General features: G+C 44.8%; 1 protein-coding gene across 6 annotated transcripts in view; it reads right to left on the reverse strand.

The window, feature by feature from the left end:
• Nucleotides 1–866: 866 nt before the first annotated feature.
• trip12 (thyroid hormone receptor interactor 12) overlaps nt 867–27,850 on the reverse strand; it is a 63,551-nt gene continuing 36,567 nt past the window's right edge. For all 6 annotated transcript variants that reach the window (XM_080844696.1, XM_080844695.1, XM_080844697.1 and 3 more), the window contains 33 exons: nt 27,132–27,167; nt 26,844–26,939; nt 26,557–26,649; nt 26,147–26,308; nt 25,782–25,850; nt 25,090–25,255; nt 24,635–24,755; nt 23,866–24,022; nt 23,438–23,591; nt 18,327–18,555; nt 17,651–17,769; nt 14,902–15,112; nt 14,484–14,584; nt 14,068–14,239; nt 13,540–13,681; nt 12,100–12,291; nt 11,433–11,581; nt 10,519–10,676; nt 10,359–10,432; nt 9,888–10,087; nt 9,617–9,744; nt 8,453–8,604; nt 7,918–8,060; nt 7,325–7,481; nt 6,903–7,001; nt 6,492–6,606; nt 6,182–6,336; nt 5,550–5,714; nt 4,873–5,037; nt 4,509–4,622; nt 4,302–4,396; nt 3,492–3,595; nt 867–3,138 (listed from right to left, as the gene is read on the reverse strand). In XM_080844696.1, coding sequence (XP_080700822.1) covers nt 2,942–3,138; nt 3,492–3,595; nt 4,302–4,396; nt 4,509–4,622; nt 4,873–5,037; nt 5,550–5,714; nt 6,182–6,336; nt 6,492–6,606; nt 6,903–7,001; nt 7,325–7,481; nt 7,918–8,060; nt 8,453–8,604; nt 9,617–9,744; nt 9,888–10,087; nt 10,359–10,432; nt 10,519–10,676; nt 11,433–11,581; nt 12,100–12,291; nt 13,540–13,681; nt 14,068–14,239; nt 14,484–14,584; nt 14,902–15,112; nt 17,651–17,769; nt 18,327–18,555; nt 23,438–23,591; nt 23,866–24,022; nt 24,635–24,755; nt 25,090–25,255; nt 25,782–25,850; nt 26,147–26,308; nt 26,557–26,649; nt 26,844–26,939; nt 27,132–27,167 — 4,590 coding nt within the window. In that variant the 3' untranslated portion in view covers nt 867–2,941. The remainder of the gene's footprint in view (nt 3,139–3,491; nt 3,596–4,301; nt 4,397–4,508; nt 4,623–4,872; nt 5,038–5,549; nt 5,715–6,181; nt 6,337–6,491; nt 6,607–6,902; nt 7,002–7,324; nt 7,482–7,917; nt 8,061–8,452; nt 8,605–9,616; nt 9,745–9,887; nt 10,088–10,358; nt 10,433–10,518; nt 10,677–11,432; nt 11,582–12,099; nt 12,292–13,539; nt 13,682–14,067; nt 14,240–14,483; nt 14,585–14,901; nt 15,113–17,650; nt 17,770–18,326; nt 18,556–23,437; nt 23,592–23,865; nt 24,023–24,634; nt 24,756–25,089; nt 25,256–25,781; nt 25,851–26,146; nt 26,309–26,556; nt 26,650–26,843; nt 26,940–27,131; nt 27,168–27,850) is intronic.

Below are 27,850 nucleotides of genomic sequence, written 5' to 3' on the forward strand. Positions count from 1 at the left end.
TACGCACACACACAGACTGATTTGTTCTCTGTGTGGGTAAAGCTGGGCTCACATAGAGAGGATTTATGCTTCCTAATCTCAGGCTCCTCACTCCCAGCCCGCTTTGGCCTTCTCCAGGAGAAGGGGTTCAAAAAGGCAGTGATGCCACATCACTCTGGAGGGGAAGTAACACATCCAGAGGCAGAATTTTGAGAACATGAGGTTGATGGGCTTCTTCCTCATACGATGACCTTTAAAGATTCTTTGAAAGCTGACAGTCACAAGAATATGACTTTCCCCCTCAGACTCTGTGTGACTCTGTCTCATAGTCAGCTTTTGAACTGAATCAACAACGCTGGTCATGTCAAGGCAATTTTCTTTTGCTGTATTGGACCAGGTTGTAGTTATGTGGACCAGACCAGGAACAACCAGACAAAACAAAGACAGGTGGACCGGTGATGCTGATGGTATTACAGCTGAGCTTGTGAAAGACACCATTTTTATAAACACTGATTTAAGTGTACAGTGGGTTAGGAGTTCCTGACCATCTGGTTCACATTCACCTTGTACAGCAACTTACATTTCACATTTTATCGTTGAACAGTTGTGTTTTACCAGAGTGCTTTCCGGTAGCCCACAGTAGGCTAGGCATTTCTCTTGATTGCATCCATGACCTTGAAGTTGTAAGCATCAACTTGCTCATAAATTGCTTAGCCAGTGGGATTACAATTCAATTCATAGCAACACCTAGTTTAACCATCCTTATCTGATTACAATACCCCAGGCATACAGCCTTTGAGTGAAAAATCTGATGCCATGATAATTGACCAGCACCTCAAGATCAGTCCAACCCATCCCACTCTAGAACCCAGTAAACGAACCACAACTGAGTCAAACAGTTACTTTATTTAAGTTCAGGTAAAAACACGAACCTGATGCAGTAAATTATTGCAGATCTTAAAAACCAGCACATGAACGATGGGGCACAGGAGAGGTGCGCGCTGCTGCCCCCTCCTGCCCACTGACTGCAGTGCACACCACGGTTTGTTCCAAGCCAGCAGTGCAAAAGAAAAAAAAAAGAAAACTACAGCAAGAAAGAAAAGAGATGAAAAGGACAAAAAACAAATGAAAACAAAACAGAACAAAATAGAAAATTCAAATAAAAAATGTAGAGCAGATACTACGCCTCAAACCAGGGCAGAAGATCTGCAGATAAACTTTATTCTGTTAACTTTTTTTTCCTTTTTTAATTCTGGTTTCATTTTCTTTTGTTTTCTGAAATGCTCTCTGGCCATTATTAAACAAAATGAGACCAGACATTTTTTCCCCCTTTCTTTTCTCTTCTCCTCATGTTCATGTGCGCTGCTTTTTAAAACGGGATTGTAAGGGAGACAATAAGCTTGGCTAAGCCAATGCCCAACCCAAGCCCCTGACACAGATTTGAGTTTTTATTTAAGTCCCCCATGTTTCCAGCAAGCGCATGCTACTCTATCAAACATGTGCCAAAAGAACTTTCCTTTTGCCTTCACCCCCCTCCCCTCCTTTGCTCGTTGTGCCACTTGAGGGGCGGTGATGGAATTAGGGGAGGCGGAGGGGGGGTGGTGGTGTAACTGTAGGCCAGAACATCATTTCAACTTGGGTATAAAACAAAACAATCAAGTAACAACAACAATAATAATAATTATAATAATAATAGTGATAGACACTATGCTTCTTTTTTTTTTTTTGTCACTACTTGCATTCAACCAACTGCAACTCTCACACATCTTCAGAAAAATCTGCCAGAAACAGTTAATAATAATAATGGGAAAAAAATGAATTCAACACACAAGGAGAGAGATGGAGAAAGAGAAAATAATAATTATTATAATTACAATAAACTGAAGCTGAACTAGAAAAAAAAGCAAAAACACACACAGGGTGGAGAAGGGGTGTAGGTGTGTGTTTGTGTGTGTGTGTGTGTGTGGTGGGGAGGCAAGGCTATATCACAGGAGACATATAGGAGTGGAGGAACTGACAAGAAAGAGAGAGAAGGGGGAGGGAGGGAGAGAGAGAGAAAGCACACACACACACACACACACACACACAAACACACACACAAACACAGACACACAGCTAACCCTATTAAATGTGTGTTGAGCAAAATCTGCAACTTTTTTTTTCTTTTTTTCTTTATCTTGTCTGTACAAATGATCTTTGGAGCTCTAAATGAACCTAGCCTGCTTAATGAGAGAGACCCTTCCCTCCACAACCACCACCCACCCCCCAAAGCACACACACACACGCTCGCTCGCTCACTCGCGCACACACACACACACACACACACACACACACACACACACAGTGATGGCGTCACCATGCCAGAGTGTCAGGAGGTATAGAAATACCCCTTGTTTGTTTGTTTTGAATGACACAGCGGTGCAGGTTTATAATGTTGTCAGCCAGGTATTTCTCTCCCGCCCCCTCAATCTTAGTAAGATTTTTTTAAACACATTACTCAACTACTGATATTTTTTTTTACATTTTTTTTTCTTTTTTTATGTTTTTAAGTCATAGGTTGTGTACATAGGGTGGGGTTGGGGGGAGAGAGAGAGACAAGAGAAGTGCAGCGTGAGTCTCCAGGTTTTTCTTCCCTCTCATCTCTTTCAGATCTGCAAGCTACTTTTGCATTTTTTTTTCCTACTTTTCTTTTCTTTTTTTTTTTTTGGATCAGGAAGGGTGCACGGAGCAGTGCATTCCCACAGGGCCAGACCAAAAAAAAAAAGCAAGAATTTACAAGAGTAAAACATAAGAAAGAAAAAACAAAAGAGAAAGCCAGAAAAAAAAAGACGGTCAGATGACAAAACTCCTAGGTGGAAGTCATGATTTCTCTGTGAGTAGGGGGGGAGAAGGCATTCTGAACGAGAGGAAGAGGGAGCGAGGGATGGCGCGAAGGGGGGAGGGCCGCAGAGAGGCGGCAACATCAGGAGAGGTGGAAGGACTGCTGGCCCTCGCGGGCCGCGATCAACAGTTTCTCGCGCATGATCGTGATGCTGGAGTAGTCGGGCAGCTTCAGGTAGTTCACGCAGGTCATGACCGACGGCAGGAAGTCATCCGGGTTCTCCGTCGACTCAAAGGTCTTCCGCACGATGGTCAGTGGTGGGTTCAAGCTCCGGAACCCTACACACACACACACACACACACACACACACACACACACACACACACACATACACACATACACACACAGGGTTAAAGAGCAGGAAAAGCTAAGCTCACGACTGAGGCTGCCTTTACACACACACACACACACAGGCCACAGCTTGGCATTTTAGAATGTATTTTCCGAAGTATGGAATTTTGTTAAGGGGGTAAAGATCAAGAAACAAGACAAAAAAACACCCAACACCAAAAGAACAGGAAAATAGGAGGCAGAGGCAACATGGCCGTTAGCACACTACACAAGGTAGCGATGAGGCCAGCGGACACAGAGAGTAATATGAACAGAGAGAAGGAGAGTGTAATGGTCTGACCTCCGACGGGCAGCCTGGGGCTCCCTGTGACGAACTGCAGGAAGAGTCTCTGCTGCTCCGCATCGAAGCTACTCAGCACCTCAAACAGGAACCGCACCGCCCGGCTACTCACACACACACACACACACACACACAGAGATATAGTGAATTACATTAAATTGAATGTACATCCATGTTCGTTCATGCAGTTTGCATTTTGCATGTTTGAGGCTTTTACTTAAGGTTTGTGTAAATACAGAAATGTAGGCAAAGCCTTGACCACAACTTAATACCACTGTATATACCGACATTACATTATGTAAGGGATAACGGCCGACGAGCTGTCCAGTTCTACGAAGTTAATGGACGCTGCGGGGCAAAGAACACCACGACGCGGAGCGGAGTGGTGTTGGTCCGCAGAAGTCCATTAACTTCGTAGAACTGGACAGCTCGGAGGCCGTTATCCCGCTTATCTCCCGTTTACAACATCCAAAAATGTTTTTATTATTATTATTATTATTATTTAGAATTTCCTTTATCTTTAGGAAATTTAATATGCATAATAACCTGATGAATTCTTGATTGGAAGCCTAGTGCTCCCGTTAGAGAAAGTAGTGCATTTTTTGAAGAAAAAAAAACCGTTACGTTGGTTGTCAATGGTAACCATTCATGAGCATTGATATGGAACGGCGATTTAACGTTTCTACTGGGACTACGTCCAAGGTGTCCGGTTATACGAACTTAATGTACACCCCATTAGCCAATCAGAAAACAGTATTTCGTTCCAGAGGGAGATAAAGAGGTGTGTGCGTGTGTGATGTGCGCGTGTACCTGTCGTGTGTGTAACCATGGTCTGGCCGACAGCATTCCATAAGTGTCTTCACATCCCAGGTCTCTGACTTGCTGCCACAGAGTAGCTGGTCGAGCTGCAGGAGAGAGTAAAACGTTACAGGGCGATACAGAGGATGGAGGGAGGAAAGGGAACACTGAGTATGATGGCGCTGGACCTTGCCCAGCTGGGAGAGGACACACACTCACCTCCTCTGGGTAGAAGTACTGCAGGTGATGCAGGGGGAAGACCGACTCAAAGCCTTCCCTGAAGGACTCAAACTGCCGTGACACGCCCTCATTTAGGGTCCAGAACACCACCAACTACAAACACAAAAGAACAAGAGAAAGAGCCGTTTAGGGACTTAAAGTACAGATGCTTTCAACACTCATTTACTCGTTTATACCCTTGTGTGCAGGTTCCTTGGGAAAGTATGGTTAAGCAAGTTTGAATGTTTATTTTTGTGGCTATTTTTTGGTTGCGCGTGTGTGTGTGTGTGTGTGTGTGTGTGTGTGTGTGTGTGTGTGTGTGTGTGTGTGTGTGTATATATATATAAGACAGACAGGTACCCACCCTAAGGTACTCTTCCAGGTTGTGGATGGAGACAGGCACATCTTTGCCCCCCTTCTTGAGCTCGATGTTGGAGTACCCGGGCAGGGTGAAGTCCAGCCCCAGGTCGTCCACTGAGCAGCCGTTCATGTTCAGACTCTCCAGCGCCTGCTGAAGGGTCTCCCTCGTCTGATAAGACAGATGGGAAGAGATTTGAGGGTTTAACTGAGGTGCAAAATATGCAACAAAGGCTCATCTATGGGTTAAACCCATTTTGTGGTTCCTAGAAGGTAGAGCGATGCATATGCCATAGTAATGATCCCAAAGCCCAGACTGATGATACGCAGCTTAAAGCACTATGGAGATGATGTGATGTGATGTGATGTGATGGCCAAGATAGTGAATGTGTGCCAGCAGAGGAATGGAAGTGACTATGCTGGAAATGTAGGATTCTAAATGGTCATGACATTTCTGTGATCCTACGGTAATGTGGTGGTTTGAGTTATAGTGGCTTGTGCTTGTGGCTGGGCTGTCTCCCAGACATGGTGTGTGTGTGTGTGTGTGTGTGTGTGTGTGTATGTGTGTGTGTGTGTGTGTCCTATGAAATGACTAATACAATATTCAGTGGAGTTCAAATGAGCAGAAATGTTGTATGAGTGTTTGCTTGTGTTTGTGTGTGTGTGTGTGTGTGTGTGTCTCACGTGGGAGCGGTCCTGTTCCAGTCTCTTCTTCTCTCTGATAATGTCCTCCAGGTGCTGGATGGACTTGGCCACACTCGGGTCAATGTTGACCAGGTCGTGAGAGCTGATGGATGTCTCATGCCGCAGCATCCACTTGTAGAAAGGAAGGCCCAGTGGTAGGTCCAGCTACAGTACACACACACACACACACACACACACACGTTAGCAATGTATAACAATAAAAACTGCTATTTGAAGATGCTCTGGTGTGATCGGTATTGCAAAACAGACTACATTACAGGCACATGAAACTACACTTCTAAGGTATGGAGTTACTTCACAACAATACAAATTAACAGGGGTCTGGATCCACATATCACTTCCTGTAGTTCGAACATTATTCCAGGATCAGGATTAACACAAACACACTCATCAGAAGAGCCCAACAGAAGAAGATGGGAACAGGAAATGGTCTAGTTTGATGGGATTATTAGAATGGAAAAATGTACGGGGTGGAGGTAAGATTCCTTCCAAAAGGTTAAAATCTGTGTGTGTGTGTGTGTGTTCATTGGTATTTTGTATGTGTTCCTCAGAGTGAGAGACAGAGCGATATAAAACAGGAAGACAGGACAGAGTAAACGAGATGGGTGTACCAGTCTGAAGTCCATGATGGCTTTGGCCATCAGCTTGCCCAGGAAGCGGAACTTCATTTTGATCTTGGCGATGTGCGCGGGTTTGGTGGTTCGGCCAAATGGCACGGCAAACAGCCCTCTGGAGCAGAACATGTACTTGGTGCTCTCCTGACTCCCTGCACAGCAGACAGACAGAGGGACAGACGAGAAGACATATTTCATATCAGGGGCTCATTGGAGAGCTGTGTTACAAAATCAGGTTTCTCTTCTGCCTGAACAAGTCTGTGTGTGTGTGTGTGTGTGTGTGTGTGTGTGTGTGTGTGTGTGTTACCTTTTGGGTTGCTGAGGGTGACCTCCTCTCCTCTCCACAGGCCCAGGTCAGCTCTCTGCAGCTCCTGAGATACTAGAGCATAGAACTCCAGCGTGGGGCCCAGACCAGTGCCCACCTGACACACACACAAAGAGAGAGATGTGAGGAAGAGAGTGAGATTGAGAGAGGGAGTTTAGGAAAGAGAGAGATAGATCAGAAAAAAAAGATGTGTGTGTGTGTGTGTGTGTGTGAGAGAGAGAGAGAAAAAAGAGAGGGGAAGGCAAAAGCAGAGAGAACTAATGTTGATTTGGAAAAGAAAGGTATACAGGGTGATTGAAACAAGTATTTAATTCAGTAGTCTTTCACGTAGTCCTGACCAATAATACCACACAGGTCTGAGGCGCTGACAGCTGATTGGTTGAGTCGACATACCTCATTCTCATACTGGATTTCCAGCATGGCTCTGGAACTGCCCAGGTCCTGCATCAGGGACTCAGCCTGCTTCAGCAACTCATCGCGGTTTATCGTCCGCTGCATGGGCAAACAGAGAGTTGTCAAAAAAACAACAACAGAAAAAACAACAAGCATCCACTACTGCATTAGCTAACTTAACTTGCGATAACTAGTCAGCACTTGTCTGCTCTCCACATCTCAGTGAACACTAGTGCCTTTAGTGCAAGTAGTGTCTAGAGCAGGAGGAGGCCTGGCAGCATGTGCCAACATCAAATGTGCTTTCCCTTGCTACATTTTTCACTAATTTCAGACATGCAGCAAGTATATATTTACAGACAGCAGGGTAAAGTGAGAGTGTGTGTGAGGGAGAGAGACGGCGAGTAGAGGAAGTAAGGAGGTACCTTCTTCCTGTCGAGGCGTGGAGCGACGCGGCTGTCCTGGGAGTCAGACTGATTTATCTCGGGGTTGGTGTCGAGCAGGCGCTGCATGGCACGGTCGCGGTCAAACGCGGTCACGTAGAACAGCATCTGCCGTGTGTCGAACGGGAAGAAGAAGGGGCTGCAAGGCAGGAGGAAAGGAGAGAGAAGGAGAAACTGTCACCATGACTGCGTGTGCGTCCTAGGGGTTAAAGAGAGTCTCTTCACACATATATGACATAATGCTTAGCTCTGCTGAATATCTGTAGAGCTATATATAGTTTCTATAGTTTTCCTTTTTGTCAAACTGGGTAAAACTCTTGTTAATATGCATTTCCCCTTTATGCACGCACGCACGCACACACACACGCACACAGTTAGACATAATTTAAACTTCACACCAGGTCAGCATCTATGGCTATTGTCATGGCAAGGATGGGTTACATGTGCGTGCTGTAACCCAGTCTTGTTTGGTGTGGAAGGCCAAACTGTGTCGATGCTAATCTCTTAATCTCTTCAGTACACTGGTATGATGGTAGTGTACGTACACACACACACACAAGCACACACACACATACCAGGTTTTGCCCAGCTCAGTGAGCCAGGTGGGGATGTTGCCGGTCATGATGACCAGAGGATCCTGCAGCTGGCGGTTGGCTTTGGCCGTCAGCTTGCTGTTGATGAACTCAGTGGTGGCCACCATCTCCTTACACACAGCATTCTGCAAACAGCCAGAGAAAAAGAAAAATCCTTCCTGATTCCAATCTTTACTAATAACGGCACAACTGTTCCGTTTTCTGCCAACGTAAGTGGTTTACAGCCGCATTTCTGCACATATAGATTGGAAATATATGTGTGTGTATTGTCTTGGGATGTGTGACAGCACTTTGTTTGGAGTTGTGTGTGTGTTTGCTCATATCATACCATGTAATCCAGTATTGTCTGATGGAGTGTGTGAGCATGTCATTCAGAGACACCTGTGTGTGTGTGTGTGTGTGTGTGTGTGTGTGTGTGTGTGTGTGTATACACATCGTACAGGCAGAACCAGTATCGTTTGATGGAGTGTGTGAGCATGTCATTCAGCGACACGTGTGTGTGTGTGTTTACACTTACATCGTACATGTAGAACCAGTATCGGCTGATGGAGTGGAGGACACGAAGCAGCAGGATGACGTCCAGGGAGGGGTCATCGAAGGTGATGGCCTCCGGGGGATCGGACATGAGGTATGTCTCCAAGGGGTTGGTGATGCTGGGACACACACCATCTACACACAGGAATACACACACACACAGTCAAAGTCAGTTGTTTTTTTGGCAGCCATGTTTAGAGCTGCCCACGTTTGCCGAGGTAAAATAGGCCCAATGAATAAAGAAGGACTATCCTAGACACATAAATGCTTTGTCAGGACTGAGAGGTATCCAACAGACTTAACACGGGTGCAATACCAGTTCCATACACCAGAGGGCACAGCAACACATTCTTCATGAAATTCAAGTCTAGTCTCATGGCGTCACAAGAAGGAGCCTGTGAAACTGAACCTAACTTAAGTAACAGTGCTTCAGAAGTAAGGTTGCTAGGTGACGGGGACGCTGGCGAGTCTAACGCCGCCCTGTCTAGCCCAGTTTTTGTCATATTTTTACTGTAATTTTAATTGATTCTAAATGTCAGTTCTTCTGTTGTATATAATAGCGTAGTTAAGTTAAATCGCTGTACATAGCCATTGATTTTTGTACTTTTTGATCTATTTAAAAATGTTATAAGGGTCTTCGTTAGTTCAGCTACCAAAACATCATTCCGGAGACTTGTTTTTATTTAATTTTTTATTGAGGCGAGGACGCTGACATCTTTGAAAGACTCTTAACATTGTCCGTCCCACCTGGAAAAGGGCTCTAAGGGAAAGGGCTCAGGGATCCAACCATCACACTCATCATACCCATCATACTCGCCTGGACGGACAACTTTCCAACTTTCCTCCATCTCACCACAGTGTAGCTAGCGAGGCTAGGCAGCATCCCTAATTGGTCACCATGGTGTTGAACTATACCAGCTCGCAACTCTGCCGACTTCACCCCACAACCACTCCTGGACTAAACAACCCCATCCTCAAAGAACTTGGGACTCCTTCGACGCCCTCTTAATAAGCACCTTGAGACATCTTTGTATGTGAAAGTGTGCTATACAAATAAAATGCATTATTATTATTAATAGAAGTGAATATGTGTGCGACAGAAACAACACCTGTGTGTGTGCTTATGTGTGTTTGTGCATGATCGTACCGTGCCACAGCTCGTCCTGCTTCTTGGCATTGCGGGGGGAGGTCTTGGTGGGAGCTGTCTGTGCTCTTCCTCTCTTGCCTCCCACTGCGTCCTTGGTGCCGTCCTCATCCTCCCTCACTGGCTTATACCTGCCAGACACACACAAATTACTTTTTTCCATGAATGCTGTATTGGTGCATGGATTCACAGTGCACAAGCACTCAAAACAATGAACAAGACCATGTATGGTTAAAGCACTTCTGTGTGTGTGTGTGTGTGTGTGTATGTGTACCAGATGGTGTGTGTTTTGGTCCAGATGCCGGCACGGCCCAGCGGGTTGGCCTCGTCGTCCGTAGACTCGCGCTCCTCCTCGGCCTGCAGGCTGTACTGGCGCACGGCCTGGTAGACGGTCATGTTGTAGGGCAGCAGCGTCTCGCCCATGTAGAACTGCAGCCGGTGGCGAACACTGCCTGAGTTCAGGAACTGGGCCGCCTGAGGGGAGGTCAAATGGAGAAAAAGTGCCGTTTTAGCACAAGTCAACCGTAGCCTAATATCACACTCATTGGTCAGAGGATCTTCAGCTGTATGTTGTAGCTGTGTGCTCATGGATACATTAGCAGATGAGAGACAGTGGCTACAACCACTTATAAAAGTTCCAGTTCTCAGAGTACCTTTCTAACCTGGAGTATTTATCTGTGGTACATTTAGTCATATAGTGTGGAACTGTAACATAAATAGATAGCACACTTCATAATAAACACACCAGTGATTCGTCAATTTCATCATCGGATCCATCATCATCACTGTCCTCATCCTCTTCCCTGATTCGTCCATAGCCTGTACAGACAGAGAAATGTGCTTGGATGAGTTCATACGAGTTCATGAGTTAATATGGATGCTTCAGGGTTAGCGTCTGTACCCACCTCGGACCACCAGATATCTCTCAATGGCCTGCACCAACGCAAGGGGGTCGATCTTCACCGGGCCTCCCTTCCACTGCTTGACATTGGTACAGTCCGGGTGCCTCTGCAGCTGGCACTTGAGCTGATGCGTGTTGAAAAACTTCAGAGCCTGGGAACCTCTGCGGACACACACACACGTACGTACGTCAGTCAAAACACTGGCATATTGAGGCGCTCGGAAGCGTCAGCTGGTACTGGCAGGCACACAATGGGACTAGCGAGCACTGGCACAATTTTGGCAGCCCACTCACTCTGTTAGTATGGGAGCAAGTTGGTTTGCAACAAACTCAGGGTCATGACACAGATATATTCCTGGCTGCTACTCTAAGTGAAGGAGCCAAACGGGAAAAACAAAGACGGAATGAGCGATTGAGGAAGGGAAGATATAAACAGCTCATTCAAGACCAGACAAAAAGAACACACAGAGAGATGGACAGGGAGGAAGAAAGGGACAAACTGAGTTAGGCTTCGAGCTAGAAAGGCAGATACATTGATGAGACTGGACAGACTGGAGCTGCTGAGAAAGAATGCAACCATGAGTGAGTATGTGAGAGAAAAGGAGAGGGAAAGAGAGAGAGACAGAAAGAGACATTGAGAGACAGAGAGAAAAAAAAAGTGAGACACAGAGCGAGAGAAAAAGAGTGAGACATCCAGACAGAGAGAGAGAGTATCAGACAGAGTGAGAGACAAATGAAGGCAGAACCAAGAGACAATATCTAGAAAGGTGACGAGCTCACGGAACAAAAAAAGAAGGATGAGCCGCACAGACAGCGCTGGACAGCTGGAGAGCAAACACCACACCAGAGGAGCTCAGAACAAGAGCAGACAGAAGATGGACAGACAGAGGGGAGGAGAGAATAGAGTGTGGGACAGACCTGCTGCCGTTGCCGTTTCCGGAGGGGAAGTCGTGCACCTTGACGGGGAACTGCTCCATCTGGCTCAGGCAGTTGTTCATCTTGTGCACCAGCGCCAGCAGAGGCAGGTTTTCAGCCGGGTCTATCCGTGCCTCCTGCCCTGGCATCTGCTGCAGTCACAATGCACAGGACACAGAATTCAGCCAATCAGGACACAGAATCACATCATTCAGAACACAGAATTGAGCCAATGAGGGCACAGAATTCAGCCAATAAGGAAACAGAATTACACCAATCAAGAGCACACACACTTTTGGGTGAGAACTTATAACAACATGCAGATTCCATACATATGTGTGTGTGTGACTGTGATAATTAACACATGCATTAGGATAGTTAGAACAACCATGCAGGAACGTCTCCACTTGCACTCAAAGGCACCAATCACAGCACCCAGTTTTGGATGAGAACCAAGTACAATATGGTACAGGGCAACAACAGACTGCATTTTACGTATGAGTGTTGTCTGTGTGTCTCATGTACATATGAACATACATGGAACATGGAACAACACATGCTTGGCATTGTATGCACGCATGAATATGGGTGTGTTCCTTGTATTCCTCGCAGATGTATTTGTGTTTGTGTGTGTGTGTGTGTGTGTGTGTGTGTGTGTGCTTGTCCTTACCGGGCATCCGCAGAAGACGTGCAGGAACCTCTTGATGCGCTGGTCGCGGCTGACGACGTTGCGATCGCCGCAGGAGGTCAGGTAGAGCAGCATTTGCTTGACCAGGCCACTATGCTGGATCTCAAACGACGACACGTCCGACTCCGACACAATGCCAGAGATCTCCACAAGGCACTCCACACCTTCATCCACCTGCCAAGCACACAAAACCCAGAGAGCACATTGAAAGATTAAAAATGTATCTGTACAATAACCTATGTCGCTTTGAAGAACAGCATCTGATAACTGACAACAAACGAATGCTATTACAAATAGTAAAATGAACATGAGTGGCATTCTATCATGTTAAAATAAGATACACGTCTATGATTTATGTTAAGGTTACAGAATAATTAAACGTTGAACAAAACAATCCCAATGGATTGTATGAAGTTGCTATTTCAGGTGGAGAAATTAATTCAAGTACTGTAGTACTGAATTGGTATTTGGGAGTTACCTCTTCTGGAGGTGTTGTTAGTTTAACTCAACACCTGATGAAGGACAGTGCTCACTTGAACCCCAGTGAAACGCTCACAAAGGAATCTTTGTTATTGTTGAGCATAATTAAGTATTGATAATGATGGTTGTAGTGCATCCTGTTGTGTTACAAGACTAAATTGCTGGGTATAACACTGAGGATTGGCCACTTTAGGAAGTCCCCAACCAATAGCACAAGGTGTTTCTTTTCCTGTGTGTAACTAAAACTAAATGGACCACAGCATTCTGGGAACAAGAATGTAAATTCTTCTCTCTCAAACCTTGACTTTACTGACTGGTACACACCAACAGGATCCGATGAAGTAAACCGCTAAAGACACCACCATGTCCATCTTGCCAAGATGTGTGTAAACCATCTTAATGATCACACTGTGATATTACCCAGACAGCTAACAGTCTGCCTCTTTGGGGTGCTGTGTGGGTGGCAGGGTGCCGGGTCTGGTGTTACACTATCTGCTGTGTCATGTTTAAGCTACGTAATGTGCTAGGTCATGTTCAGGTGTAACCTTGCATGCAGGTCTTCATCTTATACATAAAACATGATGAGTTCTTTTTAGCAACACAATGCGGTGTCTTTGGGACGAGCACTGGACCTACACTTCAAACAGTAATAGGATCTGATAACCATTTCATGGTTCAAATTATCTCATTGGAAGGTGCGACACTGGTGCTATTGTCATGACTTCATTACGAAGAGATACATGTTAACAGCCCTCCATACAAACACAGCCATGCCGTTATCTGAAACGATGCACTAAGCTACTGTGTGTATGTGTGTGCTGTATAGCCATAGATTGGATTTTCACAGAGCAGTGTGTACATGAATTGACTTGAAAGGAAACAATCTGAGTCTGTGTGAGTGTGTGTGTGTGTGTGTGTGTGTGTGTGTGTGTGTGTGCATACCTGAAGGCCAAGCTGCTCTGTGGCAGTGCAGAGTCTCTGTAGTACATTCAGGGCTGGGTTACTAACGTCCACGCTGTCAGTGTTGAAGTAGCGCTCCACAAACTTAACGGCCTGCTCCTTGATCCAGGCCTTAATCTTATCCCTACAGAACAGAGAGAAGAGACCGCTGTATTTAGTGTATATAAAATATATTAAACTATAGCTTTAAGGTGTGCTGAACATTTTTACTAAATAAAATCAAATTGTGTCATACTAGTTCATGTTAATTGAAAGTGTAAAGTGTGAGTAGCAAGCACTAAATTAATCGTGTAAAAACAACTGAAAATGACCAGATTTAATAGCACATTTCAAGACAAGAACTTAATTTGAAAGTCTACCACTCAATCATTCTTGACTTGCTGTTTTAAATAATTCCACTAGAAGAAAAATCTGATGCAATATTAGTTCCTATTCCAAAATAACGTCACATTCAGGTCACATGTCTCCACACATGAAAAACCCCAAGGAGAATCTGAGATGGTCGCCCACCTGTTGTTGGAGACGGAGTCCTTGGCAGGGGGCCTGGCGAGGCCGCTGACCCCAGCGGTGCGAGAGGGCTCAGAGCTGGAGTTATTGGTCTGGACCCCCAGTTTCCACGTCTTAGGGTTGAGGTTGGCCAGGAACGAGGACTTGGGTGACTGAGTGGTGGTAGGACTTTTGGCTATGGAGGAGAGAGGAGTGGAGGGAGAGAGAGGTCCGCAAGGAAGGTCAGACAGAAATGAGAAAACAACCAGCTACCTTCACACATCTACTGACAAGCGATAATCCTACAGAACACTTAGTAAACAGAACTGACAAACAGTGTTATAGACAGTCAGTTAACCTGTTTTAACTCCTACTACATGAGTAAACAGTGGTTGTGAATTGACTTCAGCTCAGTGTACAGGGAGCAGTGGTGTCCCTACCCTGATTGTCAACCTTGTCATCGTCTCTGGGAGGAGAGTACTTGGGCCTCCTGGGGCCACGCTTCGGGAGACGCTTCCTCTTCAGCACGTCACTCAAACGCCTGCCGAAGAGATGGAATAACAGAGCATTAGAGGACGTCAACGTCTGGTCTGTACCCATACTCAACATGAAGGCCAGCATGCAGCAATGAAATGAGGCACGGATGCAGAGCATTTTAGAGCCACACACAGCACCGCTGCAATGCAACCTACCTGCAGTAAGTTTAAACAAGTCTACAAGTGAATTCAAGTATGTGTGCTTGTCAGCATTCATCACCAATGGGGTGTGTCTCCACATTAGATCTCTAAACCAGAATGTGTGTGTGTGTGTGTGTGTGTGTGTGTGTGTGTGTGTGTGTGTGTGTGTGTGTTTCTTTACCCCTGTGGGCTGAGGTCCAGAGAGTCGTCCATGCTGTGCTGGAAGCTGGGGGAGCCCAGGTCAGCGGGAGGCTGAGCGTTGCTGCTGGCGCTGCTGGTTGTCGTGGTGATGGTGGTGGTGCACAGGCTGGGAGGGGTGCTGGAGCAAGCCCTGGGGGGGTTGCTGAGGAACGTCTCTGAATCGGCCAGCGTCTTCACCTGGTGCATCACTCCTGCAAGAGAGAGGGAGGAGGACGAGGGAGAGAGACAGACAGAGAGCGAGAGAGAGAGAGAGAGAGATGACTTGATTAATGGAAAACAAACACAGAAAGGACTCATCTTGTGCTTGGACAGTCTTGCTGTGCCAACTGTGATTCTTGCAAGTCACTCTGGCGTAGTGAGAGAGGTGAGGCTGTACTAGACTTGGACGGCACTTTACCAGACCTACTTTGATTCACTTGAAACTACAACCCCAGAACAGAATGCAATACATTTCTAATTCTAATGCATCCGTTTTCTCTGCGCACTTTTCAACTGCCTTGGTAGGGATGTCACGAGAACCGATACTTACGGTACTAAAATAACAAAAACACAGACGATACCCATTTTTTTTAAGCACCGTAGGTACCGTGAGCGTGTCTTTCAAGTATCATGACTAAACTAGGGAAATTCACAGGATGTCCTAGTTTAATATAGTTACACATAAATATGCGATTGGTTTGACAAAACATGATTACCCAATTTATTTATTTTTTTCGATGCCATAGACTCAATGTAGCCGATGTATAAGACGATTTGCCAGTGACAGCTGGAATTTCGCCGCGACCACACTGAACATTGATTGATTTTGTATTAAATACGTCCTTTAAAAAGCTCAAAACTCATGTTCATCTTGTTAACTGAATGGCTGCACTGTTATATCCACGGTTTTGTTTTGCACTGTTGTTTTTGCACAGTACCTTTTGAAAAGATGCCTGGAAGTCTGGAATGTGCCTGGGGTAGGGATGTCACGAGAACCAATACTTACGATACCTTTCGGTACTAAAATAACAAAACACACTGACGATACCCAATTTTTTGAAGTACCGTAGTTACCGTAAGCGCTGGTGCCAGCTGTTAGAATCGGTGCTCCAGTTCTTCTGGAACTGACGGGGGCAGTATACGCTTCGGTGTTCCAGTCGAAGTTTTGACATGTTTTTCACACGCAGATCTGCCATTTACTATTGTAAACGATCAAACTAGTGGATGCGGCCAGGTGTGAAGTGTTGTCAGACTGGAAATGGCGTATCGTATCATAGGCTCATTTTGGAAGATAATTATCATATCTGGCAACACTGGGAAGGCGGTCGACCAATGAGAGCACGCGCAAAAAGGTGGAACGTTATGTAGATACCCTTTCCAAAAGACGTAATATTAGTTTGTGAAACACCCAGAGAAACACAAATATCCGACGAGGCAAAATCGCGGACACTTTTGGAATCCCTGCGGACGCATTATTTAGGTCTCGAAAAGAGGACATGTTCGGGTAAAACAGGACGTCTAGTCACCCTACTTTTGAACATTATCCAAACGATGCTACCGTGTTCTTCAGACAAAGGGAGATTGTCTTTCAGGTGTTTAGGTTAGCTATGCTGTAGTTTTAACGTTAGCCTATAGCCTACCTTGGTTAGAAGGAGATAGAGAGAGAAAGAGAGCATGTATCTTGCAAGTATCAGGACTAAACTAGGGAAATTCACAGAATGTCCTAGTTTAATATAGTTACACATAAATATGCAATTGGTTTGATAAAACACGATTACCCAATTTTTTTTTTTCAATGCCATAGACTCAATGTAGCCTATAAGATGATTTGCGAGTGACAGCTGGAATTTCGCCGTGACCACACTGAACATTTCGATTTATTTTGTATTAAATATGTCCTTTAAGAAGCTCAAAACTCATGTTTATCGTGTTAGCTGAATGGCTGCACTGTTATCCACGGTTTTGATTTGCACTGTTGTTGTTTTTGCACAGTACCTTTTGAAAAGATGCCTGGAAGTCTGGAATGTGTCTGGGGTCACTAGTTGTTGCACTTTAACCATTAATTGCACTTTATTATGTTGTGCTATGCTATATTGCACATGTTTTGTATATCTTATGACATTTAGCTATTTTCACATATTTAAATAAAGAAGTTCATGTTTCAAGTTCAAGTGCACGGAATCTTGGAAAATCCTTTTTTTTTTTTTTTTTTTACCGTGGTATCGAAATTGGTATCGAGAATCGTGTTATTTTACTGATATTGGTACCGACTACTGAATTTTTGGTACCGTGACACCCCTAGTCTGGAGTCACTAGTTGTTGCACTTTAACCATTAATTGCACTTTATTGTGTTGTGCTATGCTATATTGCACATGTTTTGTATGTCTTGTGACATTTTGCTATTTTCACATATTTTAATAAAGAAGTTCATGTTTTAAGTTCAAGTACATGGAATCTTGGAAAATCCTTTTTTTTTTTTTTTTTACCGTGGTATCGAAAATGGTGTCGAGAATCGTGTTATTTTACTAGTATTGGTACCGACTACTGAATGTTTGGTATTGTGACACCCCTATGCCTTGGATTAACAAATGATCTGTGTCTAAAGTAAGATTTGTGTGTGTGTGTGTGTGTGTGTGTGTGTGTGTGTGTGTGTGTGTGTGTGTGTGTGTGTGTGTGTGTGTGTGTGTGTGTGAGTGTGAGTGAGAGAGAGAGAGAACATCAACAAGAGGTTATGTAAGAGGCATTTTACCCTCTCTTCTGAAGAAGACAGCGAAGACATCTGGTAGTTTCTGCATGAGGATCTCTGCCATCTGCAGAGAGCCCACTACAATCTTCAGGTCTTGACTCGACAGCATTGAGGCGATATGACTGTACACGTACACACACACACACACACCATATTATTCCCACATCCATGAGTCAATAACTACTACAGAAAAATCCAATAATTAGCTCATTTTGGTCTTATTTTTTCATCCAATTTCTACTTTAAATAGAAAAGGTCCACTACCTTACAAACATGAAAAGTCTTTCCATTTCCCTCAAAAGACCCCAGGTTTCAACTAAATTCTAAATGTGTTACAAGTACCTGCACTTCAAATCAAGGGTGAGTGCCAAGCACAAAGCTTCCCCCATATCTGCCTATTCCAGTGATGCTACTGCACTGTTTTGTATTTCCTATGTTGTGCATTATGCCTCCCTAATAGCACAGTTTCCACCCATTTCTGCTTTTGGTTATTGTCTATTAAACAGAAAGCTTGATCCTGCAATTTTTGATATTATTCTAGTCTTGGTTTCATTTAGAGCCAGGGAAAAAACCTGTGACAACAATTGCTATCTCCAAAAAGGGGCAACAATTGCTATCTCCTTTCTCCCTATTCTTCTGGCCGTTGCCTGGGGTCTCATGGCGGCGTGGCACTGCTCACCTGGATACTGCGTGGTTGCGCAGCACGTCCCTCAGCAGGTCTGCGTCGGCAAAGTAGATGATGCGGAGAATGGCTCTAAGGCACTTGTGTCTGACGGCAGGGCCGGCCGACGAGCTGTAAACCTCATAGAGCACGCCGAACAGCGTCTTGATGAAGCACTTGGCCAGCTCTGGGTCATCCTTCATCAGCTGGGCACGAGCGTCCTCACGACGCACCTCCTGGTGACTGCCTGAAGGGGGCAAGCGGAGAGACAGATCTTAGTCTGAGTTTGCATCTGTATCCATTTACATTTTATAATCTAGCAGACAATGACCTGAGTGGCGGTTTTTACAATTTAATGACCAATATCTACATCCAGTGCATTACTTTACATTTCTTCATGTTACCTAAAGGTGCCTATAAAGTGACTATCAGAAACTCAGTGGCGTGTAGATATAACCTTCTTTATTACACGGCTCTTCTTAATGCTGTAGAATGCTCCATTCACTTGAATGGGGCTTCCCAACGTTCTGCGGTCAACTATTTTCCGATAACTGACCGTTGCTATGGACTTAATGACCGCTGTCAAGGAAAGTGGCCTTTTTGCCTCTAATTCACGTCTTTCGTAGCACTCCGCAAGTAGTACGGTAACTTATCAATGGAGTTTCAGCGGACGGTTGAGCAGCTGTGTTCTAAAGAATGTTCAACTGTCTTTGAAGTTCAACGTCTTTGGCGAACTATTTCTCTCCTTTTAAACACTACGTATAGTAACAAATGCATTGTAAAAAGACACACGGTGTTAAGTAATTTGTTTGTTTTAGTTGTAACCGTATAATAAGCGGGATAATGTATAGAACACCGGTCATTGTCGGGAAAATAAGCCCCTTCAGGGTGAATCAACACCCCTCCGCTTTCGCGTCGGGGTGCTGTTCGCCCTGTCGGGGCTTATTTTCCCGACAATGACCTGCGTTCTATACATTATCCCTTACGTATGTGTGCTCCTTATTGCCCTTATTGTCATTATTCTACCAGAGGTGGCAACATTGTGTTTCATAAAGTAGTAGCAAGTAGCATATTTTTTTTTGTAGGCGGGGGTGGGGTCTGGGGGCCGCCGAGGCCCCCAAAAGCCAGAGAGTTCACGTGCTCCGAGATGCAATCTAGGTCATATTAGGACATGTTTTTCTGCAAAATAACTGCAGTATTGAGTTTATAATTTCCTCTTTTCCCTTTACTGTTGCACACAATTATACAAAGACATACACAAAAAAGTGTTTTATTACCCAAACACATGGTCACTTGGCACTGAACATTAGTCAACATAAAATAAATATTAATGTTTATCTACTGATCTGTGCTATGTATGTAATATCTGTAGGATTCTAACTATTTAAAGCATTTTTATAATCAAAATCGCTGAATTTGCGCATGCCCTGGTGAAACAGAGAGGAGACATGCGAGGTAAGGCAGCGACGAGCTGCGTCTCATTTCATATAATATTAATGTATTTCACATCTGTGTAGAAGCTATTTAGACTTGCTGATCTGACATAAAACTGCATTGAAAAAGCAGTATCTCTGTTTCAATGAAGGGGGCGTGCGGGAGCTTAAAAACACGACTTTCAATCGAAATGTGAAGTGATAAATAATGGTGGGAGACCAATGCTGAAGCTAAAAGTTTGTTTCAAAATACGGGATAGAAGATAGCTCGATCGACTACTCACATTCAAAGCCAAATTGCTATTTGGAACCCCAAGAATATATTTGGCTTTGAACGAACAGCGAAGACTACCGTAATTTTCGGACTATAAGCCGCGACTTTTTCCCCATTTTTCGACCCTGCGGCTTATATAACAGTGCGGCTTGTCTATGGATTTTTACAGCTAACGGCCACTAGGGAGAAACCTAAATCTTTTTAGAAAAAAAAAAAAAAAAAAAATGTACCATCCACAATGTTTACACATTTGCTTCAACACGCTGAAGTAGCCGCAAAGCAGACTTCTACCGCGAGTGGTACGAGACAGAACGACAGCGAGAAAGACGGACATTGCGAGCGCAAGACAGTTTGTGAGACACCCTCATTATGGAAAACAAACGTAGAAATGCATATGATGCAGCGTTTAAGTTAAAGGCAGTCAATTTGGCAGTAAACCAAGGAAATAGAACAGCTGCACGTAACCTTGGAATCAACGAGTCAATGGTGAGACGTTGGAGACGCCAGCAGGAAGAATTGTCTCAATGCAAAAAGTCAAAAAAAGCTTTCAGAGGTCACAAAAGCAAATGGCCGGAACTTGAAGACGTTCTCGAAGATTGGGTGAACACTCAAAGAACAGACGGCCGAGGAGTTTCCACCGTGCAGATCCGACTGAAGGCCAAAACAGTCGCCACCGAAATGAAAATTGAACATTTTAGAGGTGGACCATCCTGGTGTTTCAGATTTATGAAGCGAAAGGGACTGTCCATCAGGGCGCGGACGACTGTGTGCCAGCAACTCCCTCCCGACTACCAAGAAAAAATAACAAACTTTGGCGAATTCACACAAAGAAAGATAGAGGAATATTCCATCGGACCGGACCAGATCATAAATATGGATGAAGTGCCATTAACATTTGACCTGCCTCTCACTAGGACTGTTAACAAGAAAGGTGAATCGTCCGTCACATTGAGAACCACTGGACACGAGCGAACAAATTTCACTTGTGTTCTTGGCTGCACAGCATCAGGAGTGAAGCTTCCGCCAATGGTGATTTTTAAGAGGACTACAATGCCAAAAGAAAAGATCCCAAACGGCATGTCCTTTAAAGTCAACAAGAAAGGGTGGATGATGGAAAGCGTAATGAAGGAGTGGCTGAATGAGTGCTATGTCAAACGCCCTGGAGGATACTTTCGGCAAAAAAAAGCTTTGCTCGTTTTGGACAGTATGAGGGCGCATATCACAGATTCGGTTAAAGCAGCCATCAAGAGCACAAACTCCGTTCCAGCTGTGATTCCTGGGGACACAACGAAGCATCTGCAGCCACTGGACATCAGTGTCAATTGTGCGTTCAAAGTGGCACTACGCGTTCAGTGGGAGGCGTGGATGACGAGCGGCGAGAAATCGTTCACCAAAACGGTTCGCATGAGAAAAGCCACTTTCGCACAAGTTTGTGAGTGAATCCTGATGGCGTGGAGGAGTGTGAAAAAATCCACAATCACCAACGGGTTCAGAAAGGCTGGACTGCTGCGTGATGGAGAGGAGGACGCCGCCACACCTGAGGCCTTTCAGAGGCTGTTCGATTCCGACAGTGACGAAGAGGAGTTCGTTGGTTTTGAGAGCGACATCGAAAGAGAGGGGAGAGTGGCTGACGAAGCCCTGAACCTGTTTGTTTCCGACACTGAAGATGAGGACTTTTGTGGTTTTAGTACGGAGGAAGAAGACGAAGATTAGGATTAATGACTTGACTTTTCTGGTTACAGCCGTGTACTTCACCAAAGATGAAGAGGAGGGTTACGGTAGGCTAATAATGTATTTTAAGCAGCCGTGTTACTGCAATTTTAGGTTTACTGTCGTGTTACAGGCACTTTATTTGTTGATGATGTTTATGAAGATGAAGAGGAGGATTACGGTAATAACTTTTCTGGTAGGCTGATAACCGCATATTTTAAGCAGCCGTGTTACTGCAATTTAGACTTACCGTCGTGTTACAGGCACTTTATTTGTTGTTGTAGCTTTATATGTTCTGTAGCTTCTGTAGCTACTATTGCACTAAATGGTTGAAAACGTTATGCAACTTGTTTGTTCAAATGTTAATAAATGGGAGCTTCCCCAAACAGTTGCCTCTTTCCCGACAATCCCCTCTGTGCACGAACCATATGGTAATTAAACATAAAAAACCTGAGGCTTATAGTCCGGTGCGGCTTGTATATGTACAAATTGTGCAATTTAGCTTCTGCGGCTTATGTTCAGGTGCGGCTAATAGTCCGGAAAGTACGGTAAATATTAGCAAGGGGGAGCTTCTCACCCCTCATTCGCTAACATTACATCGTTATCAGAGTAAGCCCTTGCTCCGTTGATTTCACATTATTTATCTGAGGATTGTTTAATATCTATGTAAAGCCATTTAACATCATACAAGTGTTTGTGATCACTTTGAACCCAATACTGCTTTTAATTAATTTTGAGGAATTAAACTTTCCAGCTGAAGTTGTTTCCTGGTTGTTACGGTTAAATAGTTGCTATGCTAGCTTACTAGCTAGCTAAGGACACTTAAAATTACCTTCAACGATTTAAATGGAAGAGTTCAATTTGCATGAAATGATAGCTAGTTATCTAGCTGATGTTATGGTCTCCTTGATTGAACTATATACAATTATAATGGGAACTGCCTGTGCAACTTCGTATGAAACCGTTTATATTCACGAGTTCATATATCCAGATATTAACACGAGTTCATCACAAGCTAGCAACTGCCAACTGTATGTACCTTACCAATATGTGTGTAAAGAATGCTGATATGAAATATGAAAAACAACCAGTTGTCAATGTGCAAGCTGCCAATTGAATGGTGATTTAAGCTTCTCTATTGGGTTCATATATTTGTAAATCTGACACTGAAAGAGTCGGTGCCTCAGCAGCCACGAACCTCACCGCTAGTCGCTGGTCAACATTGGTAACGGCATGTAAAAAAAAATAAAGTACGGCCAATCCGATTGGCGCGTTGCCGGCGCAAGGAACGATTCATAATACGGGTTATAGGTGAGCTTTAGGGCTGGTTGGATGTCAACCCATGCACATGAATCCTCTATAAGAATGATATCTATTTGTTGGGAAATGCGTAGGATATTCAAGTCAAGCGTAGCAGCGTAATTGGGGTCTGGAAATCGTATCTGCTACGCCAAAATCGTGTATGTTGGCAGCTCTGTTCTACCCATTGAGCTGCGGTGCAGGATCAGTATGCTTGATCTATCTCTAGGAAGGTCAATTTGAATGCTTAGGTTTCTTTGTGCTAGGCATTCCAGAGTGTGTCGACCCGCCTGCACACACTGGGAGACTAGCAGACCAGAAGACGAGTGTGTGAGTGTGTGTGTGTGTGTGTGTGTGTGTGTGTGTGTGTGTGTGTGTGTGTGTGTGCGCGTGCGTTTGCTATGTGCTCTTACCAGAGTTGGGGTTGGCTAGTGGGTTGGGCTTCCTCTGGATGCCTCGGGCAGTGCCCGTGTCCTCGTTAATCTGCTGCATAGAGTTGAAGTCGATGGTGTAAACACGACCCAGTGTGGTAAGACTTATTTCATCCTCCCCATTCTGATGAGCCGTCTAAAGGAGAGAGCGAAAGAGGGGGGGTGAGGAGAGAAAGAAAGAGAGAAGAGAGTGCATATGCGAGAGCGAGAGAGAGAGATAAACAAGAGAAAAGAAGAGAATGACCAAAAAAGAGAAAGGCAGGATGGAAAGAGAATGAGGGAAGGAGGGAGATAATTTGATGTTGGGGAGAAAAAAAAGAAGCAATTGGCTTTAGGAGGTACCCAAATGACCAAACATTTGAAATATATAAAAAATATTGCTTGAGCAATGTGCTGTTGGTGAGCTGTACCTCTATGATGCGGCTGTCAATGCGGTTGTAGGGGTGCCAGAGGCCCCGGTCGTCCCTCCACTGCCAGATGGCCCCCTCTGTGGTCTGGGCGCTGCCTTTCTTCAGCATGGCGTCCACCGCAAAGATGCCCTCTCTGGGCAGGCATGGCATCAGCTCACTGCCAACACAAGGACACGGAGAACATGAGAACACTTAAATCTCATTAAGAGGAGGCTTCTTTGTCAGAAAAGCTGTGTTATTCATCTTTATATTTTAGTTGGCCAAGCTTAAGTTAAACTGACTGCAGTGGGCCATAGAGTAGTATTGCTGGACCTATTGTCTGTCATGTGTTTCGATCAGATAGGCCTCACATTTTCAAATGCAGATAAATCGTTTTTCTCCTTACATGAATAAAACAGGCCTTGAAAATAACCTCTGGGGACTACTTCATAAATGCTGGCAGACAGCTTTTAGACTAGCAATCCCTACAGCAAGGAAAGACTACCAATCCCCAGTATAAAATATTGAGCTAGGCCAGGGGAAAATCTTCCCACCATAAAAAACAATGCTAATCATCTTTCCAGGTAGGATGCCTATTCGTGCCTTTTCTGTGAAGGAATGGCTCTGTTTACCATCACAAAGCTCTCCAAGACTCAAAAGTCTCCTTTCTGACTGGCTGAACTTTATACGCACACAAACACACACACACTCAGTGAAGTGCTGGTTCAGTATCACTTTGACTGTGCTGTGAGAAAGAAAACGAAGTGAATGCAGCAGGGGCAGGAAGTACCATATGAGTGAGGTGAGCTCGTAGAGCTCCTGAGGGCTTCTGGGCACCAGGTCGATCTGCTGCTCCAGACAGCTCCCATTGGACGCTCCGCACAGCAGGAAGCGCAGGGTCTCTGCTATATCTGCACACAGGACACATACACAGTTACTAATGTACATCTCGACCGCCACTGACATACACAAGCCTGTTACTGATGGACTTGCACAGGGGGCCACGAGGCACAGTGCCACAAGGACAGCAGTTTTGTCCCAGTCTGTGAGGGTTTATGAGCATGGCCATAGCTACACATGTGAGTGAAGGAGAGTACAAGGAAGAGTGTGTGAGGATGTGTGTGGGTGCTTCTCAAAGGAAAATAGAGGTGACAATAAGTGGTTGTGTGTGTGTTTGTGTTTGTGAAAGAAAAAAAAAAAGAAAGAAAGAAAGAAGGAAAGAGAGAGAGGAAGAGAGAGACTCACTCTGCTTCATGAGCTGCACAGCAAGACTGGGGCAGTTGGAGCACATGAGGGAGAACATGCGCACCACCATTATGAACATGCCCGAGCTCAGCACTGGTGGTGTCAGCACCAGCAGCTGCTGCACGTTGGTCAGGAGGTCACGGGACGCCACCTGCTGCAGCAGGTTCTGGGGGAGGGTCACACAGGTCAAGGGTCAGATGGAATACACGACAAACATTCTTCAATGTACCATGCAGGGCACAAAATTAAGTGTGTGAGTTTTCAAGTGAGTGCAACAAACAGAGGCAATTTAAAATGCCTCAAGTTTTAGTCATGTCCGAACACTATACACAATTTCACAATTGAATACAATGCGGAATTACATTATCTGCAATAAGTTCATTCAACTTTCAATGAGATAACAGAAATGGATCCAGCTGTCATGAATGTCCTACATCAAGCCAACTTCACCACGGCCATCAATCCATCTAATCATGTACCCGACACCAAACAAATGGAACATGAAGCCATCATTTACCCGGCGACACAGAACTGGCGTTTGGCAGGTGCTAATTCTGCAGGTGCTAATTCTGCACCCTGGTAGCATGTGATGGAAATCCATGTTTTATTGCTTTATGTTGTTCACACAGAATCCAAGCATGTGTTGTTAAGTTAAACTACACAAATACACACACACAAATCGCTGCCCTTACCTCTTCATGCTGAAAGTTATCCACCAGCCGGGCAAAACAAAGACAAGTGCTTTCAACGGATTTCTTATCCTGCGGAAGAGACAAGAGGAAAGATATGGTCAGCCCGGTGATATGGTTACCTCAGACATCTGCACTGTAACCAAGGTAGAAATCACTGTGTTGGTGTGGTTGTATTAAGGTGCAAAAGTATGTGGCTTGTGTGGTTGTGTGCTTGTATGTATGTGTGTGCGAGTGATTTTGTGTGGGTGTGTTTATATGTTTTCTCTGTGCCTGAGTGTGTGTGAGTGATTGTGTTGCACAGTGTGTGAGTGGATGTGTTGCCTAATGCAAGTGAGAGTGTGTGTGTGTGTGTGTGTGTGTGTTACCTGATGTGTGAGTCTCTGCGTGAGCAGGGGCAGCGAGTCGGCCACAAAGTGGAACTCGTCTGGGGTAATGCTCTGGCAGCAGTTAGCGGCGATAGCCAGAGCGTTCCGCTGGGCGTTTATACTGAAGAACTCCAGGTACAGCAGACAGTCTGCCAAACCACCCTACACAGACAAGGAGGAGCAGAGAGAGGGAGAGAAAGACAAAGACAAAGACAGAATTAAAAAACGATTAAAACAATGAGAGAAACTTGCACAAGGCATTGCTTTAAAGTGTGATTTGATAATGAATTAACTCTTAAATCTGACACACACATAAACAGAGGTTAAAGGACAGTGGGACATTCACAGTGAGCAGCAGAGGCTCTTAAGTTGATTAAATCATCAGAGGATCTGATCAGACGGCCACTTACAGCCTGGAGAATGGCTTTGCTGTGTCGCCTTGACAACATCTCCAGAGCGGTCAGAGCCTGCTCAGCCACATCAATGAACTGGATCACCTGAAGCTGCACACAAGAGACACAGCAGTGAGTGAATGAGTGGCGCGCACACACACACAAGTCTCTGAAGGTAGACAGATGTTGTCTGTTGTTTGTCTTATTATGTATGCATTAATAACTGACTGATCAGTTACAATGTGCTTGGTTGAGGATGTATAAGTGAAAATTAGTCTGGGTGTATGTGTGTGTGGGTAACATACTTTCTCCAGGAAAACAGGGATGGCGTCCACCACCACGGCTGAGGAGCGTGGCAGAGCCTCCATCATATAGGTGAGGGCACGGGACGCGTGGTTCATCTGCACACACACACACACACACACACACACACACACACACACACACACAAAAAACACACACACACACACACACGTCAGTGAATAATTCACACACTGAAATTACTATTTAGATACTTCAGTGACACACTCACATAGTAGCATCAGTAGCACACAGACACACTTGCGTGAACACTACACACTGCTGATACTCACAATATCAAAGTTATGCTCCATCTGTAACAACTGGATCTGTGGAGGAAAGAGACAACATAAAAACGTAGTAATGCTTCTGGAGAGCAATGCAGAGACCCAACGGGTTAACAGTAAATGTGCATGCATCTTCACAGTTCAGCCATCACGGAGCCAACAATCAGACCAGTGCTCATCCACAGAGACTGATGTCAATGAGAAAGTCAGCATGACATGCTGATTCATTAACAACCAGCACTATGCAAAGAGCTCTAAGCCCAATTGATCAAAGTCTTCCATCAGGGAGTCCCAATCCATTTAATCTATACTTGAACATAACGGACAGATACAATACAATATTCTAACTCAAAGTCAAAAAGACTCCTATTGTCTTAATGTGTCCCAATTGCATTACGTAATTACAGCACTTGTTGCATACAAGGCTGGTGGGTCCCTCTTGGTCCAATTCAGATGACCCCTACAGCAGTCGCTGAAGGCTAATAGCTTCTAACTGACAAACAGGGAAAACTGCTGTGGGTGTTACAGGCTCCATTATGGAAAAGCTGGGGCATCTCCATGGGGAGAGAGTGGCTGTGTTAACGCGGGGCAAGACAAGAGGCACCTCCACAGCTCACTCTCCTTCAGCAGCCTTACCCTGACACATTTTAGCGACCCAAATTAACACGGAAGTAGATTGGCTGCCATTAGTGTGCCAACTGGGACTAGATCCAACCCCATTTGAG

This window comes from Sprattus sprattus (assembly GCF_963457725.1).
Source record: "Sprattus sprattus genome assembly, chromosome: 9".
NCBI lineage: Eukaryota > Metazoa > Chordata > Actinopteri > Clupeiformes > Clupeidae > Sprattus > Sprattus sprattus.